Source organism: Salvelinus fontinalis, chromosome 15 (assembly GCF_029448725.1).
Source record: "Salvelinus fontinalis isolate EN_2023a chromosome 15, ASM2944872v1, whole genome shotgun sequence".
Taxonomy (NCBI): domain Eukaryota; kingdom Metazoa; phylum Chordata; class Actinopteri; order Salmoniformes; family Salmonidae; genus Salvelinus; species Salvelinus fontinalis.
The window spans coordinates 7,779,796-7,797,514 of record NC_074679.1 but is presented as its reverse complement, the minus strand read 5'-3'; the positions used below and the strand labels follow the sequence as shown (position 1 = coordinate 7,797,514).

At 40.6% G+C, this 17,719-nt stretch overlaps 1 protein-coding gene and 1 long non-coding RNA gene across 3 annotated transcripts; one reads left to right on the top strand and one right to left on the bottom strand.

The window, feature by feature from the left end:
• Positions 1–2,020: 2,020 nt before the first annotated feature.
• On the bottom strand, positions 2,021–3,022 carry LOC129812131 (uncharacterized). The gene is made up of 2 exons (XR_008752986.1): positions 2,811–3,022; positions 2,021–2,379 (listed from the first exon to the last, which is right to left on the bottom strand). It is a non-coding gene; the product is annotated as an uncharacterized LOC129812131 (long non-coding RNA).
• Positions 3,023–8,655: 5,633 nt separating this feature from the next.
• On the top strand, positions 8,656–16,321 carry LOC129811363 (uncharacterized). 2 transcript variants are annotated; one of them, XM_055862607.1, is made up of 5 exons: positions 8,656–9,200; positions 9,820–10,113; positions 10,232–10,489; positions 12,716–12,867; positions 12,955–16,321. In XM_055862607.1, exons 1-5 carry the CDS (start codon positions 9,152–9,154, stop codon positions 13,024–13,026), a joined length of 825 nt encoding a protein of 274 aa, XP_055718582.1. In that variant the 5' UTR covers positions 8,656–9,151; the 3' UTR covers positions 13,027–16,321. The 2 variants fall into 2 exon arrangements, with proteins under 2 accessions (XP_055718582.1, XP_055718581.1); XM_055862606.1 differs by having other exon boundaries at positions 8,658–9,200; positions 12,952–16,321.
• Positions 16,322–17,719: the final 1,398 nt, after the last annotated feature.

The following is a 17,719-nucleotide window of genomic DNA, read 5'->3' as shown; positions in this document are numbered from 1 at the left end:
ACAACACAATACAACAACAATACAACAAAACAAAATACAATACAATACAACACAACAACAACAGCAGCAACAACAACAAAATACAACACAACAAAATACAACACAACACAATACAACACAACACAACACAACAACAACAGCAGCAACAACAACAAAATACAACACAACAAAATACAACACAACACAATACAACAAAATACAACACAACAACAACAGCAACAACAACACAACACAACAAAATACAATACAACACAACAATTCAACACAACACAACAAAATACAACAATTCAATACAACACAACAAAATACAACACAACACAATACAATACAACACAGCAACAATACAACACAACAAAATACAACACAATACAACACAACACAACACAATACAACACAACAACAACAGCAGCAACAACAACAAAATACAACACAACAAAATACAACACAACACAATACAACACAACAAAATACAACACAACAACAACAGCAACAACAACACAACACAACAAAATACAATACAACACAACAATTAAACACAACACAACAAAATACAACAATTCAATACAACACAACAAAATACAACAATTCAATACAACACAACACAATACAATACAACACAACAATTCAACACAACACAACAAAATATAAAACAACACAATACAACATCAACAACAACAATACAACAACACAATCAAAGTTGAAACCTTATGATTTGTTCAAGTGTTGTCTTTTCTAGAAACTATATTTCAGTTTTATAAAGCCAGGCTTCAGTTTAAAAAATATATATAACGGTTACTTTTATCTATACAGGTATAAACATGGCAGAAACAAATATTTATATATTTCAGTTTCAGGTATGCATGACAGTGATGGGCGAGGGATTTTGCAGTAGCTGTAAGGCACGCTGTTAAACAGTCTATGGCCTGTCATGGTAGTAGAAGCAGCCTACATGTAAGCTACCGTTTCCATTCCACTTCCATTTACAAGGAAATTCTTGCATTTTGCGGGATGCCCGATCCCAAATTAACTCCATGCTCCAAGCCCCTTGTGTAGTATTGAATATGGTGGAAATTCAATCTAGCAAACTGATAACATCCCACTGGGCACAGACGTCAGTTCAACGTCTTGTTTTGATTTACATTTGGTTGAGTTGTCATGACTTCAACGTGAAATCAACAAAACATTTTACCATGTCATTGGATTTCGGTTAAAAGTTGGGTGAAAGAATATGAAATTCCCTTACGTCGATTACATGTTTGCAAATTCAATCTGTTTTCAACGTCATCACATAGATTTTTGGGGGGTGAAATGAGGTGGAAACAACATTGATTCACCAGTCTTTGCCCAGTGGGATATTGCTAATACCTGTCCAATTCAGATCTATGTAGTTCATAGGCCATAGTGAAATGTCCCAAAGTTTCTGTGCAATGTAACCCAATGACTGTATGATGTGACCTCAGAGGAAGTCCTTTTCTGCGGTCCTTAGACCTGGTGATGCGCTTCCTGTTTCAACTGAGATCTGCTGGTTTCCTCTCAGTTACCAAGACAGGAAGTGTCTCAGGTGAGTTGTAAGCACTTTGACAATGATCTGCTTAGAGATAAAACATTAAATATTACAATAACATTTGTATTCTTCATTTTTTTGTAGTTATAATGTATTTATAAATGAATGAAAGAGAAAGTAACTTTTATAGTGATGGTTATTTAGGAGTTGCCCGACTTCTGGCATATTTGATGTATCGAAACCCCACAAAACACAGCTAACCCACCAACTAAGAGTAATCCACCAATAACAGTACCCATAATGACGTCTAGAATTACGGAAGCTTGTCCATCCTTCTCACCACTACCTGTCACACACAGAGAACAGACAGTTTAATCCTTGTAGAATTACTTCAATGACAATAGATTCGGTCAAATAATCATCATAGACCGATAGTTTAACATAAGCAGAATTATTACCATGTTATAGCTGGAGAGGAATTACAACTGAATTTATAATAAAAACGGTTCATATTTATTCTTCATACCAATGAATTAAACTTGAATTCATATGATATTATTAGTAGGTTATTAAACAGTGATGGAGGTATACAGTGAAGGTGGAGGCTAAATGGTACTTACAGTCCTCCATGGGTTGAGAGATGGTCTGTGTGCTGACGTGGTTGCTGCTGGTACATTGGATCCTTCCAGTCAATACGGAGATGGTCATGTTACCACCGGTTAGTGACGGAGACTGTTGTGACAGTGTACACTGACCGCTGTCACAGACAGACAACATCCAGCCATCTTTAACTGAACAGTTCACTGTGACGTCACAGAGTCCCACACTTGTGTTGAAGAGAGATGTGACATCCATGACTGGTTTGGTAACATGATCTATAAGAGACAGTTTTAAGATCCAAATAAGAGTTGAGAAAAATAAATATTGGGCCTATATGCATTACTGATCTGGAGATTTTTAAGGTGTCCACCATATTGCATTCACCCATAATGCAACTCTGAATTCTGATGCAACTTCATCAGTGTAAATTAAGGAGAGGAGATAAGGAAAGGTGACTGACTGTTGAGATGGACCCAAAGACAAATGTATCAATCATCCTACATGTTGAAGGCTGAAGCTGCAATTCTACATTGAATCCACTGGAATCCAGCAAATTACCAGAACTGAAACCTTCCAAAACTCACCCTCCACTAACAGTCTATATGTAGTCGTTGACTCTTTACAATTTATTCGGTAGTTTATCATGTAAATTCCACTGTCTGTGTTCAACAATACACAGAGAATGGTTATCATTGTTATAGTCCACCTTCTCCTTGTATTTAGGAGAGATCTCTTTGTCTCCAAATATTACATCACTGTCCTTCATCCATTTAAGTCCTTTGATCATCTCAGGAGGTTCTGCAACAGCCAGACATATTGAACCCCCCTTCAACCCATACTGGTCCACTGAAGGTTCTGCCCTGATTCCTAATGAGAGAGGACCAAGATCACATTTACCATTTCACTGACAGTCATTAATGTACAGTTGAAGTCGGAAGTTTACATACACTTAGGTTGGAGTCATTAAAACTTGTTTTTCAACCACTCCACACATTTCTTGTTAACAAACTATAGTTCTGGGAAGTCGGTTAGGACATCTACTTTGTGCATGACACAAGTAATTTGTCCAACAATTGTTTACAGACAGATTATTTAACTTATAATTCATTGTATCACAATTCCAGTGGGTCAGAAGTTTACATACACTAAGTTGACTGTTCCTTCAAACAGCTTGGAAAATTCCAGAAAATGATGTCATGGCTTTAGAAGCTTCTGAAAGGCTAATTGACATCATTTGAGTCAATTGGAGGTGTACCTGTGGATGTATTTCAAGGCCTACCTTCAAACTCAGTTCCTCTTTGCTTGACATCATGGGAAAATCAAAAGAAATCAGCCAAGACGTCAGAAATTAAATTGTAGACCTCCACAAGTCGTGTCCAATGCCTGAAGGTAACATGTTCATCTCTACAAACAATAGTACGCAAGTGTCACGTTCTGACCTTAGTTCCTTTTTTATGTCTTTATTTTGGTTTGGTCAGGGCGTGAGTTGGGGTGGGAATTCTATGTTGTTTTTCTATGTTTGTATTTCTGTGTTTGGCCTGGTATGGTTCTCAATCAGAGGCAGCTGTCGATCGTTGTCTCTGATTGAGAATCATACTTAGGTAGCCTGTTTTCCCACTATGGGTTGTGGGTAGTTGTTTTCTGTGTCTGTGTTTGTCCATACAGAACTGTTTCAGTCTCGGTCATTCTCTTTTTGTTTTGTCATTCAGTGTTCAGTTGTTTTCATTAAAATGGACACTTACCACGCTGCACATTGGTCCGATCTTTCATACTCGTCATCAGACGAGGACGAGTACCGTTACAGCAAGTATAAACACCATGGGACCACACAGCCGTCAAACCCCTCTATTTAGGACACGTGTTCTGCCTCCTCGAGGATACTTTTGTGTGAAAAGTGCAAGTCAATCCAGAACAACAGCAAAGGACCTTGTGAAGATGCTGGAGGAAACGGGTACAAAAGTATCTATATCCACAGTAAAACGAGTCCTATGTTGACATAACCTGAAAAGCTGCTCAGCAAGGAAGAAGCCACTGCTCCAAAACCGCCATAATAAAAAGCCAGACTACGGTTTGCAACTGCACACGGGGAGAAACATTGTACTTTTTGGAAAAATGTCCTCTGGTCTGATGAAACAAAAATAGAACTGTTTGGCCATAATGACCATAGTTATGTTTGGAGGAAAAAGAGGGAGGCTTGCAAGCCGAAGAACACCATCCCCACCATAAAGCCAGGTGGTGGCAGCATCATGTTGTGGGGGTGCTTTGCTGCAGGAGGGACAGGTGCACCTCACAAAATAGATGGCATCATGAGGGCGGAAAATTATGTGGATATATTGAAGCAACATCTCAAGACATCAGTCAGGAAGTTAAAACATTGGTCGCAAATGGGTCTTCCAAATGGACAATGACCCCAAGAATACTTCCAAAGTTGTGGCAAACTGGCTTAAGGTCAACAAAGTCAAGGTATTGGAGTGGCCATCACAATGCCCTGACCTCAATCCTATAGAAAATGTGTGGGCAGAACTGAAAAATCATGTGCAAGCAAGGAGGCCTACAAACCTGACTCAGTTACACCATCTCTGTCAGGAGGAATGGGCCAAAATTCACCCAACTTATTGTGGGAAGCTTGTGGAAGGCTACCTGAAACGTTTGACCCAAGTTAAACAATTTAAAGGTAATGCTACCAAATACTATTTGAGTGTATGTAAACTTCTGACCCACTGGGAATGTGATGAAATAAAAGCTGAAATAAATTATTCTCTATACTATTATTCTGACATTTCACATTCTTAAAATAAATTGGTGACGCTAACTGTCCTAAAACAGGGAATTTTTCCTAGGATTGAATGTCAGGAATTGTCAAAAACTGAGTTTAAATGTATTTGGCTAAGGTGTATGTAAACTTCCGACTTCAACTGTACATGTTGAGTCAGTACGTCATTTGCTGCCTGAAGTCAAAACGTTTCCATTTACCCATGTTATGTGTATACATGATTATTTCTAGAGGTCAAGTCCAAAATCAAAAGAGATTCCTCAACACAATATAATTAATATAATGAATGTTACCTGTGTTGATACCTAGCTATGGAATGAGAAGAAACCTAAGAATATTCATATTCCATTTGGAAATGAGAGATGAAATCTGTCTTCTTATGTCAGAATGCTGTCGCCTAGTATTGCAGTTTATTGCCTCGTGTAACTCCTCCTCCGAACCACAAAGCCCCCAGGAAGTCTCGTCTCAGTGTCTCTGTGTGTGTGTGTGTGTGTGTGTGTGTGTGTGTGTGTGTGTGTGTGTGTGTGTGTGTGTGTGTGTGTGTGTGTGTGTGTGTGTGTGTGTGTGTGTGTGTCAAAAGGGATGCAATCGCCCCACCACACTGAGACCACAGAGACGTCTAGTCTGATCATTATTCACATCAAATAAAACATTTAACATTTAATTTAATTTGTCACATGTGCCGAATACAAAAGGTGTAGACTTTACAGTGAACTGCTTACTTACAAGGCCTAACCAACAAAGCAGTTAAAAAATACTTTTAAAAAAAGAATAAGAATAAAAGTAACAATCATTAAAGCGCTGTAATGACCGACCCTGGAGATGAGAAGCCGGTACGGGGAGTCAACATTTATTCAGGAACAGACAGGTAACAAAACATGAACAGCGTCAGCACGCGTGTAAACAACAACAAACAACAATTAATGCTGAAGCAGGGAATAGAGTGGGGAACCAGACAGATATAGGGAAGGTTATAAGGTGATTATATAGGGAAGGTAATGACAGAGGTGATTAAGTCCAGGTGAGTCCAATAATCTCTGATGCACGTAACAGGGGGAAGGCAGTTGTGCGTAATGATGGTGGCGCAATGATGGGGAGCCTGGCGCAATCGAGCGCCTGGGGAAAGAGCGGGAACAGGCGTGACAAGAGCAGCAGTAAAATAACAATAGGGAGGCTATATACAGAGGGTACCAGTACAGAGTCAATGTGCGGGGGCACCGGTTAGTCGAGATAATTGAGGTAATATGTTATTAAAGTGACTATGCATAGATGAGGATCTGAGGACCCATGCCAAATCTTTTCAGTCTCCTGAGGGGGAATAGGTTTTGTCGGGCCCTTTTCACGACTGTCTTGGTGTGCTTGGACCATGATAGATTGTTGGTGATGTGGACACCAAGGAACTTGAAGCTCTCGACCTGCTCCACTACAGCCCCGTCAATGAGAATGGGGGCGTGCTCAGTCCTCCTTTTCCTGTAGTCCACAATCATCTCCTTTGTCTTGATCACGTTGAGGGAAAGGTTGTTGTCCTGGCACAACACGGCCAGGTCTCTGACCTCCTCCCTATAGGCTGTCTCATTGTTGTCGGTGATCAGGCCTACCACTGTTGTGTCATCGACAAACCTTTTCAGGCTAGGGTCCTTTCATCTCAATTTCCGCCTGACTGACGTGCCGAAAGTAAACTGCCTGCTGCTCAGGCCCAGAAGCCAGGATATGCATATAATTGGAACCATTGGAAAGAAGTTTGTAGAAATGTTAAAATCATGTATGAGAGTATAACACAATAAATATGGTGGGAGAAAATCCAAAGAAAAACCAACCTGATTTTTATTTTTTTGAAAGCCCAGTGGAAAGTATAGGGAAATAATTAAATCTAGCTCCCAATATGCAATTCCTATGGCTTCCACATGGTGTCAGCACTCTATGTTCAAGGTTTCAGGCTTGTTTCTTCCAAAACAAGTAAGAATAATGAGTTTTAGTACTAGGACACACTATTGGAAATTCGTGTATGTGAGCGCGATGAAGACAAGACGCACCTGCTAATATCGTTTTCCTATTGAACATACTTCTTTCTGTATGAAATATTATAGTTTGATTACATTTTAGGGTATCTGAGGAGTCAATAGAAATGTATTTTGATTTGTTTTAACAAAGTTCAGGGGTTGATTTGTTGAATTCCTTTCTCTGCATGTTGAACGAGTGGATTACTCAAATCAATGGAGCCAACTAGCAGACTTTTTGGGATATAAAGAAGGATTTTATCTAACAAAACGACACGACATGAAATAGCTGGGACCATTTGGATGACAAATCAGAGGAAGATTTTTCAAACAGTAAGTGAATATTTAATCGCTATTTGTGAATTTATGAAACCTGTGCCGGTGGAAAAATATTTTCATGTGGGGCGCCGTCCTCAAACAATCACATGACATGCTTTCGCTGTAATGGCTACTGTAAATCGGACAGTGCAGTTATATTACCAAGAATTTAAGCTTTCAACTGACATAAGACACTTGTATGTACATAAATGTTTAATATCCATATGATTATTTACTTTAATTGCACGCCCTCCAGTTCCACCGCTAGCGGGACACCTAGCCCTAAGAATTAATGATGGTGTTGGAGTCGTGCCTGGCCGTGCAGTCATGAATGAACAGGGAGTACAGGAAGGGACTGAGCACGCACCCCTGAGGGGCCCCCGTGTTGAGGATCAGCGTGGCGGATATGTTGTTACCTACCCTTACCACCTGGGAGCAGCCCGTCAGGAAGTCCAGGATCCAGTTGCAGAGGGAGGTGCTTAGTCCCAGGGTCCTTAGCTAAGTGATGAGCTTCGTGGGCACTATGGTGTTGAACGCTGAGCTGTAGTCAATGAATAGCATTCTAACATAGGTGTTCCTCTTGTCCAGGTGGGAAAGGGCAGTGTGGAGTGCAATAGAGATTGCATCATCTGTGGATCTGTTAGGGCGGTATGCAAATTGGAGTGGGTCTAGGATTTCTGGGATAATGTATGAAGGGAAGAGCGAGGGAGACGGAGCTAACCAGCACCGTACACATCTGAAATGAATGGTGAAACACAGTTTCTATGGGGATATGGGCGTACTGCTTTCCCAAGTTGCCAAACATCTCATTCATATAAACTTTCACGCTCCCATTATTATATTGGTGGAGACTCCGCCCCTCACAGTGAGACGACTCCAATTTCTCGCAGCCCTCAAGGTTGAAAGTGATTAAAACTGGACCTGACGTTGTGAATGTAATTGTATGAGTTTTTTATTGTCATGCATGGATTATGTCAATAGCTCATGAAAAGATTAACAGTTTGACATGTGTTGCTGTGTTGTATGTGTAATTGAATTCCCTTTTTAGAGAGACTGGGTCAAATCCGTCTGTTGAGCTGGCCGCTTATCCTCTGTGGTCTTCAAACTGACATGTACGAATGTGATAATTATATTACAGAATGTGATAATTATATTACAGAATGTGATAATTAGATGATAGATGACAGAATGTGATAAGTAGATTACAGAATGTGATAATTATATTACAGAATGTGATAATTAGATGACAGAATGTGATAATTATATTACAGAATGTGATAAGTAGATTACAGAATGTGATAAATAGATGACAGAATGTGATAATTAGATGACAGAATGTGATAATTAGATGACAGAATGTGATAATTAGATGACAGAATGTGATAATTAGATGACAGAATGTGATAATCAGATGACAGAATGTGATAATTAGATTACACAATGTGATAATTAGATTACAGAATGTGATAATTAGATGACAGAATGTGATAATTAGATGACAGAATGTGATAATTAGATGACAGAATGTGATAATTAGATTACAGAATGTGTGTGTGATGTTCCGGCAGAGACACATAGGGCCTATTACATTTAGTCACATGATAATGGAGTCAGATTGATAAATACATTTAGTTATTCATCATAGTTCTAACTAACTACACTATTTCAGATGTTAACATATTTAACAATGCTCAGTACAGTGTGTCTGCTTTTAACACATCACTAAGGACTACCTTCAATCAAACCTCCACAACACAAACCACCTAGTTTCTGAACAACCACAAGCTCTTCTATAGAACATGCTTTGTGGGGGAAGGGGAGTTTAGTAAGCCACGGTCTATGTCCTACTCTGAGAGAGCACCTATTTACTTCCTGAAAGGCATACTATTTGTAGTTTACCACCACACGGACTCATCATTTCGATAGAGACAGGAAGTCTAACTTAATCTATATTTTGAAATGAAAACTCTGTTTCTGCTACACATCTGTTGGCTGGAAATCATCACAGGTATCTGAACTCTACATAACTTTTACATGTAATGAATTGTAGAGTTAAAGGAGGTATACCTCTTGGACTTGGAGGTAGCTACTGGGAATCCTGTTGTAAGACTAATTATTCATCCTTTTGGAACACAAGCCATAGATTGGCATAGATGAGATAATTTGAACATGAGTGATCTGAACACCAACCATAGATGAGATACTTTGAACATGAGTGATCTGAACACCAACCATAGATGAGATACTTTGAACATGAGTGATCTGAACACCAACCATAGATGAGATACTTTGAACATGAATGATCTGAACACCAACCATAGATGAGATACTTTACTTCAAAACATATTTGAGTGATCCTTGTTCTTCTTCTTAACACCTTATTAGAGATCGTAAAAGTTGTAACTATATCACATAAGAATAAACATTTATTTGGTGCAGGCAACTTCCTATATAATATAACTGTAAACTATAATTACTGGGCAAGGGTTATGTCCTGAGTCTGGTAAAATACTTTTCAAAAGAAGACCTTGGGTTACTGCCGCCCACATCAGGACTGACTCAAATCTTGTCCAGCATTCCAGCTAACAATGTTTGATTTAAATGTGAACCTGTTCCTCTCTCATTAGGAATCAGGGCAGAACCTTCAGTGGACCAGTATGGGTTGAAGGGGGGTTCAATATGTCTGGCTGTTGCAGAACCTGAGATTCTCAAGGGACTTAAATGGAAGACGGGCAGTGATATAATAGTTGATGATAAAGAGATCTCTCCTAAATACAAGGAAAAGGTGGATTATAACTCTGTGAACCATTCTCTGTGTATAAAGAATCTGTTGAAGACAGACAGTACAATGTACACTGGAAGTGCAATTAATCAGAGAGACTGGACATTTTCAACTATCACATACAGACTAAAAGTGCTGGGTGAGTTTTGTGATTTGTTTGTGCTGGCAGTCTTCTTTTTGTTTCTTTAATGCAACTGTAGTCTCTAGACCACTCATGAATGTAGGTATCTCTTTCCCAACTCCATTGGTTCTTATAGATCATGTTCCCAAACCAGTCATGGATGTCACATCTCTCTTCAACACAAGTGTGGGACTCTGTGACGTCACAGTGAACTGTTCAGTTAAAGATGGCTGGATATTGTCTGTCTGTGACAGCGGTCAGTGTACACTGTCACAACAGTTAATGTCTCTGTCTGGGGTCAACATCATCATCTCCAATGGCAACGGGACTATCCAATGCACCGGCAGCAACCACGTCAGCACACAGACCATCTCTCAACCCATGGAGGACATATGTAAGTCCCATTCTTGCATTCATTTAAGGATCTACCCGTGAGGTTAGAAGCTGAACCTCATGTTGATATTGTACAGTCATTCTGCAATACCTCTGTCATTGTTTAATACTATATGATACGATATCACACATTGTTTAAAATACACTGCTCAAAAAAATAAAGGGAACACTTAAACAACACAATGTAACTCCAAGTCAATCACACTTCTGTGAAATCAAACTGTCCACTTAGGAAGCAACACTGATTGACAATAAATTTCACATGCTGTTGTGCAAATGGAATAGACAAAAGGTGGAAATTATAGGCAATTAGCAAGACACCCCCCAAAACAGGAGTGATTCTGCAGGTGGTGACCACAGACCACTCCTCAGTTCCTATGCTTCCTGGCTGATGTTTTGGTCACTTTTGAATGCTGGCGGTGCTCTCACTCTAGTGGTAGCATGAGACGGAGTCTACAACCCACACAAGTGGCTCAGGTAGTGCAGTTCATCCAGGATGGCACATCAATGCGAACTGTGGCAAAAAGGTTTGCTGTTTCTGTCAGCGTAGTGTCCAGAGCATGCAGGCGCTACCAGGAGACAGGCCAGTACATCAGGAGACGTGGAGGAGGCCGTAGGAGGGCAACAACCCAGCAGCAGGACCGCTACCTCCGACTTTGTGCAAGGAGGTGCACTGCCAGCGCCCTGCAAAATGACCTCCAGCAGGCCACAAATGTGCATGTGTCTGCTCAAACGGTCAGAAACAGACTCCATGAGGGTGGTATGAGGGCCCGACGTCCACAGGTGGGGTTTGTGCTTACAGCCCAACACCGTGCAGGACGTTTGGCATTTGCCAGAGAACACCAAGATTGGCAAATTCGCCACTGGCGCCCTGTGCTCTTCACAGATGAAAGCAGGTTCACACTGAGCACATGAGCACATGTGACAGACGTGACAGAGTCTGGAGACGCCGTGGAGAACGTTCTGCTGCCTGCAACATCCTCCAGCATGACCGGTTTGGCGATGGGTCAGTCATGGTGTGGGGTGGCATTTCTTTGTGGGGCCGCACAGCCCTCCATGTGCTCGCCAGAGGTAGCCTGACTGCCATTAGGTACCGAGATGAGATCCTCAGACCCCTTGTGAGACCATATGCTGACACATACACATTTGTGGCCTGCTGGAGGTCATTTTGCAGGGCTCTGGCAGTGCACCTCCTTGCACAAAGTCGGAGGTAGCGGTCCTGCTGCTGGGTTGTTGCCCTCCTACGGCCTCCTCCACGTCTCCTGATGTACTGGCCTGTCTCCTGGTAGCGCCTGCATGCTCTGGACACTACGCTGACAGAAACAGCAAACCTTTTTGCCACAGTTCGCATTGATGTGCCATCCTGGATGAACTGCACTACCTGAGCCACTTGTGTGGGTTGTAGACTCTGTCTCATGCTACCACTAGAGTGAGAGCACCGCCAGCATTCAAAAGTGACCAAAACATCAGCCAGGAAGCATAGGAACTGAGAAGTGGCGTGTGGTCACCACCTGCAGAACCATTGCCTATAATTTCCACCTTTTGTCTATTCCATTTGCACAACAGTATGTGCAATTTATTGTCAATCAGTGTTACTTCCTAAGTGGACAGTTTGATTTCACAGAAGTGTGATTGACTTGGAGTTACATTGTGTTTTTTAAGTGTTCCCTTTATTTTTTTGAGCAGTGTATATTCACATGGAAAATCAAACAAAGGATGTCAAATTTCTATACTTAGTATTTTATTTATTTAGAGACAACACATCAACACCCAATGTTTTCACTAGGTCTTGTTTTGATGACTAAGTCAATAAGTAATTTCAACAACAAAAACATCCTAGTCAAAACGTTGGGTGTTGATAAACTGGCTGTAAATAAATGAAAATACTAAGCATAAAGCTTTGATATCCTTCGTGTGCTTTTCCCTGTGGATATATTTTTACATGGACTCTTTTTGGAATTAGAACTGCAAACATCTACTTGGAACTATTTATTATAATCTTGGCTGCAAAGACTTTTGTTTGAACGATATGATACATGTGTATCGCATCCGGCCATGATTGGGAGTCCCATAGGAGTCATGGTACATAAAAGGTAACTGCCACAGAGTAATGTTGACTGTTGAAAACAATGATCACATTAGACCAAATGTATTGCAGTCTAATGTAACTGGTGAGGGAATATTGTCTTTTTGGCTCTGAGAGGGTAACCCAGATTGTGTGTCCCAGGTATTGGTGAGAAGGACGGCAAAGCTTCAGCATTATCAGTCAGGACCGTTGCTGTTCTATCAGTGATTGTCTGTGTTGGATTGGCAGTTACCATAATGGCCATCATCAAGGTCCAGAGATGGATATCCTCAAAAGAAGATGATTCAACTCAGGTACTTCCTGTGAAATGAATGTATTAGTTAGGATTGTTAGCTTTATTAAATGATGATTTGAATGTTGTAATGTCTTGTCTTTAGCAGGTTGAACCACTGGGCCCTCCTGAGGTACAAACACTTTACAGCAATGTGCAGAAACCAGGACAGCAACACTGAATGGACTTCACCCAATTGACCAGCATTTTGTATGGTAGACTGTAATATCATGGGACAAAAATGTAACACATATTTAATTTAGTATTATCTGCAGTGTATATTTGCTTAAAGGGAGAGCCGTGTCGGGTCGACTTCCACAACAACTAAGAGCATTGAAGCATGAGGTTAAACTCTGCATGTTCTGATGTGAAGCACACCCTACACATGAACAGATACTCTGTGAGTTCAACGTCTTGCTCCGCGCTTATCTACACATTCTGTGGTTCATTCTGCTGGTCGTGGCAACGTCATATCGCTATGTCTCAGTTTAAATGCAACTTGTGTTTTTTGAATGTAGGGTCTGATAGCTCTGCTAGACAACATGTTTACCCAGCAGGGAACTCATGTGTCCAGAATGTATCATCTATGATCTATCCAGGCTTCTCTGTGGTTTAAACATTATCAGGCCCACCGATCAGTCCACAGCAATGCACATGTGTGTGTAATGTAAGTATGTTGAGCTCTTTGATGAGGAGAAATATTCCCGCCATGTTGATTGAATGTTAGAGCACTAGAAACAAGGACATATTTTCATAATATTCAGGGCATTCGGAAAGTTTTCAGACCCCTTGACTTTTTCTACATTTTGTTACGTTATTCTAAAATAGATTAAATTATTTTTTTCGTCAACAATCTACGCACAATACCCCATAATGACAAAGTTAGACATTTTTGCAAATGTATTAAAAAACTGAAATATCTTATTTAAATAAGTATTCAGACCCTTTTCTATGAGACTTGAAATTGAGCTCAGGTGAATCCTGTTTCCATTGATCATGTAGATGTTTCTCCAACTGGATTGGTGTCCACTTGTGGTAAATTAAATTGATTGGACATGATTTGGAAAGGCACACCTGTATATTTAAGGTCCCACATTTGACAGTGCATGTAAGAGCAAAATCCAAGCAATGAGATCAAAGGAATTGTCTGTAGAGCTCAGAAACAGGATCGTGTCAAGGCACAGATCTGGGGAAGGGTACCAAAAAATGTCTGCAGCATTAATGGTCCCCAAGAACACAGTGAACTCCATGATTCTTAAATGGAAGAAGTTTGGAACAACAAACACTCTTCCTAGAGATGGTCGCCCGGCCAAACACAGCAATCGGGGGAGATGTGCCTTGGTCAGGGATGTGACCAAGAACCTGATGGTCACTCTAACAGAGCTCCAGAGTTTATCTTTGGAGAAGGGAGAACCTTCCAGAAGGAACAACTATCTCTGCAGCACTCCACCAATCAGGCCTTTATGGTAGAGTGGCCAGACGGAAGCCACTCCTCAGTAAAAGGCACATGACAGCCTGCTTGGAGTTAGCCAAAAGGCACAGAAAGGACTCTCAGACCATGAGAAACAAGATTATCTGGTCTGATGAAACCAAGATTGAACTCTTTGGCCTGAATGCCAAGCATCACGTCTGGAGGAAACCTGGCACCATCCCTACGGTGAAGCATGGTGTTGGCAGCATCATGCTGTGGGAATGTTTTTCAGCGGCATGGGCTGGGAGACTAGTCAGGATTGAGGCAAAGATGAACGGAGTAAAGTACAGAGATATCGCTGATGACAACCTGCTCCAGTGCGCTCAGGACCTCAGACTGGGGTGAAGATCTAACATCTCTGGAGAGACCTGAAAATGGCTGTGCAGCGATGCTCCCCATCCAACCTGACAGAGCTTGAGAGGATCTGCAGAGAAGAATGGTAAAAAATTACCAAATGCAAGTGTTTTAAGCTTGTAGCGTCAAACCCAAGAAGTCACTTTACAAGTTACCTTGACTAACGTGTAACCCTGGACATTGACTCGGTACTGGTACCCCCTGTATATAGCCTTGTGATTGTTATGTCATTTTCTTGGGTTATTTTTTTAAATTTAGTAAATCTTTTCTCAACTCTATTTCTTGAACTGCATTGTTGGTTAAGCATTTCACGGTAAGGTCTGTTGTTTTCGGCCCATGTGACAAATTCATATTGATTTGACCTGAGGCTGTAATCACTGCCTAAGATGCTTCAACAAAGTACTGGGTAAAGGGTCTGAATACTTTTGTATATGTGATATTTCAGTTTTTAAAACTATTTGATCAATTTTAGAATAAGGCTGTGACGTAACAAAATGTGGGGTCTGAATACTTTCCGAATGCACCGTATGCTCAAAACAATATCTGGGGGGAATACAATAAACATTTAGCTGAAAACTGGATTCTTGATGGAGTACACTTGATACCTGTTAGTCTAGCAGACCCTGTTGTTCATCTAAGATCAATAATACAGCTAGTCTACCAGACCCTGTTGTTCATCTAGGATTAATACAGCTAGTCTACCAGACCCTGTTGTTCATCTCAGATTAATATTTCAGCTAGTCTACCAGACCCTGTTGTTCATCTAAGATGGATAATACAGCTGGTCTACCAGACCCTGTTGTTCATCTAAGATGGATAATACAGCTGGTCTACCAGACCCTGTTGTTCATCTAAGATGGATAATACAGCTGGTCTACCAGACCCTGTTGTTCATCTAAGATGGATAATACAGCTGGTCTACCAGACCCTGTTGTTCATCTCAGATTAATACAGTTAGTCTACCAGACCCTGTTGTTCATCTCAGATTAATATTACAGCTAGTCTACCAGACCCTGTTGTTCATCTAAGATGGATAATACAGCTGGTCTACCAGACCCTGTTGTTCATCTCAGATTAATACAGCTGGTCTACCAGACCCTGTTGTTCATCTAAGATGGATAATACAGCTGGTCTACCAGACCCTGTTGTTCATCTCAGATTAATACAGCTGGTCTACCAGACCCTGTTGTTCATCTCAGATTAATAATACAGCTAGTCTACCAGACCCTGTTGTTCATCTAGGATTAATACAGCTAGTCTACCAGACCCTGTTGTTCATCTCAGATTAATAATACAGCTAGTCTACCAGACCCTGTTGTTCATCTCAGATTAATAATACAGCTAGTCTACCAGACCCTGTTGTTCATCTCAGATTAATAATACAGCTAGTCTACCAGACCCTGTTGTTCATCTAGGATTAATAATACAGCTGGTCTACCAGACCCTGTTGTTCATCTCAGATTAATAATACAGCTGGTCTACCAGACCCTGTTGTTCATCTCAGATTAATAATACAGCTAGTCTACCAGACGCTGTTGTTCATCTCAGATTAATAATACAGCTAGTCTACCAGACCCTGTTGTTCATCTAGGATTAATACAGCTAGTCTACCAGACCCTGTTGTTCATCTCAGATTAATAATACAGCTAGTCTACCAGACGCTGTTGTTCATCTCAGATTAATAACACAGCTAGTCTACCAGACCCTGTTGTTTATCTCAGATTAATAATACAGCTAGTCTACCAGACCCTGTTGTTCATCTCAGATTAATAATACAGCTAGTCTACCAGACCCTGTTGTTCATCTCAGATTAATAATACAGCTAGTCTACCAGACCCTGTTGTTCATCTAGGATTAATAATACAGCTGGTCTACCAGACCCTGTTGTTCATCTCAGATTAATAATACAGCTGGTCTACCAGACCCTGTTGTTCATCTCAGATTAATAATACAGCTAGTCTACCAGACCCTGTTGTTCATCTCAGATTAATAATACAGCTAGTCTACCAGACCCTGTTGTTCATCTCAGATTAATACAGCTAGTCTACCAGACCCTGTTGTTCATCTCAGATTAATAATACAGCTAGTCTACCAGACCCTGTTGTTCATCTCAGATTAATAACACAGCTAGTCTACCAGACCCTGTTGTTCATCTCAGATTAATAATACAGCTAGTCTACCAGACCCTGTTGTTCATCTCAGATTAATAATACAGCTAGTCTACCAGACCCTGTTGTTCATCTCAGATTAATAATACAGCTGGTCTACCAGACCCTGTTGTTCATCTAGGATTAATAATACAGCTAGTCTACCAGACCCTGTTGTTCATCTCAGATTAATACAGCTAGTCTACCAGACCCTGTTGTTCATCTCAGATTAATAATACAGCTGGTCTACCAGACCCTGTTGTTCATCTAGGATTAATAATACAGCTAGTCTACCAGACCCTGTTGTTCATCTCAGATTAATAATACAGCTAGTCTACCAGACCCTGTTGTTCATCTAGGATTAATACAGCTAGTCTACCAGACCCTGTTGTTCATCTCAGATTAATAATACAGCTAGTCTACCAGACCCTGTTGTTCATCTCAGATTAATAATACAGCTAGTCTACCAGACCCTGTTGTTCATCTCAGATTAATAACACAGCTAGTCTACCAGACCCTGTTGTTCATCTCAGATTAATAACACAGCTAGTCTACCAGACCCTGTTGTTCATCTCAGATTAATAATACAGCTAGTCTACCAGACCCTGTTGTTCATCTCAGATTAATAATACAGCTGGTCTACCAGACCCTGTTGTTCATCTAGGATTAATAATACAGCTAGTCTACCAGACCCTTTTGTTCATCTCAGATTAATACAGCTAGTCTACCAGACCCTGTTGTTCATCTCAGATTAATAATACAGTTAGTCTACCAGACCCTGTTGTTCATCTCAGATTAACACAGCTAGTCTACCAGACCCTGTTGTTCATCTCAGATTAATAATACAGCTAGTCTACCAGACCCTGTTGTTCATCTAAGGGTGTATTGTAGAATAATAATAT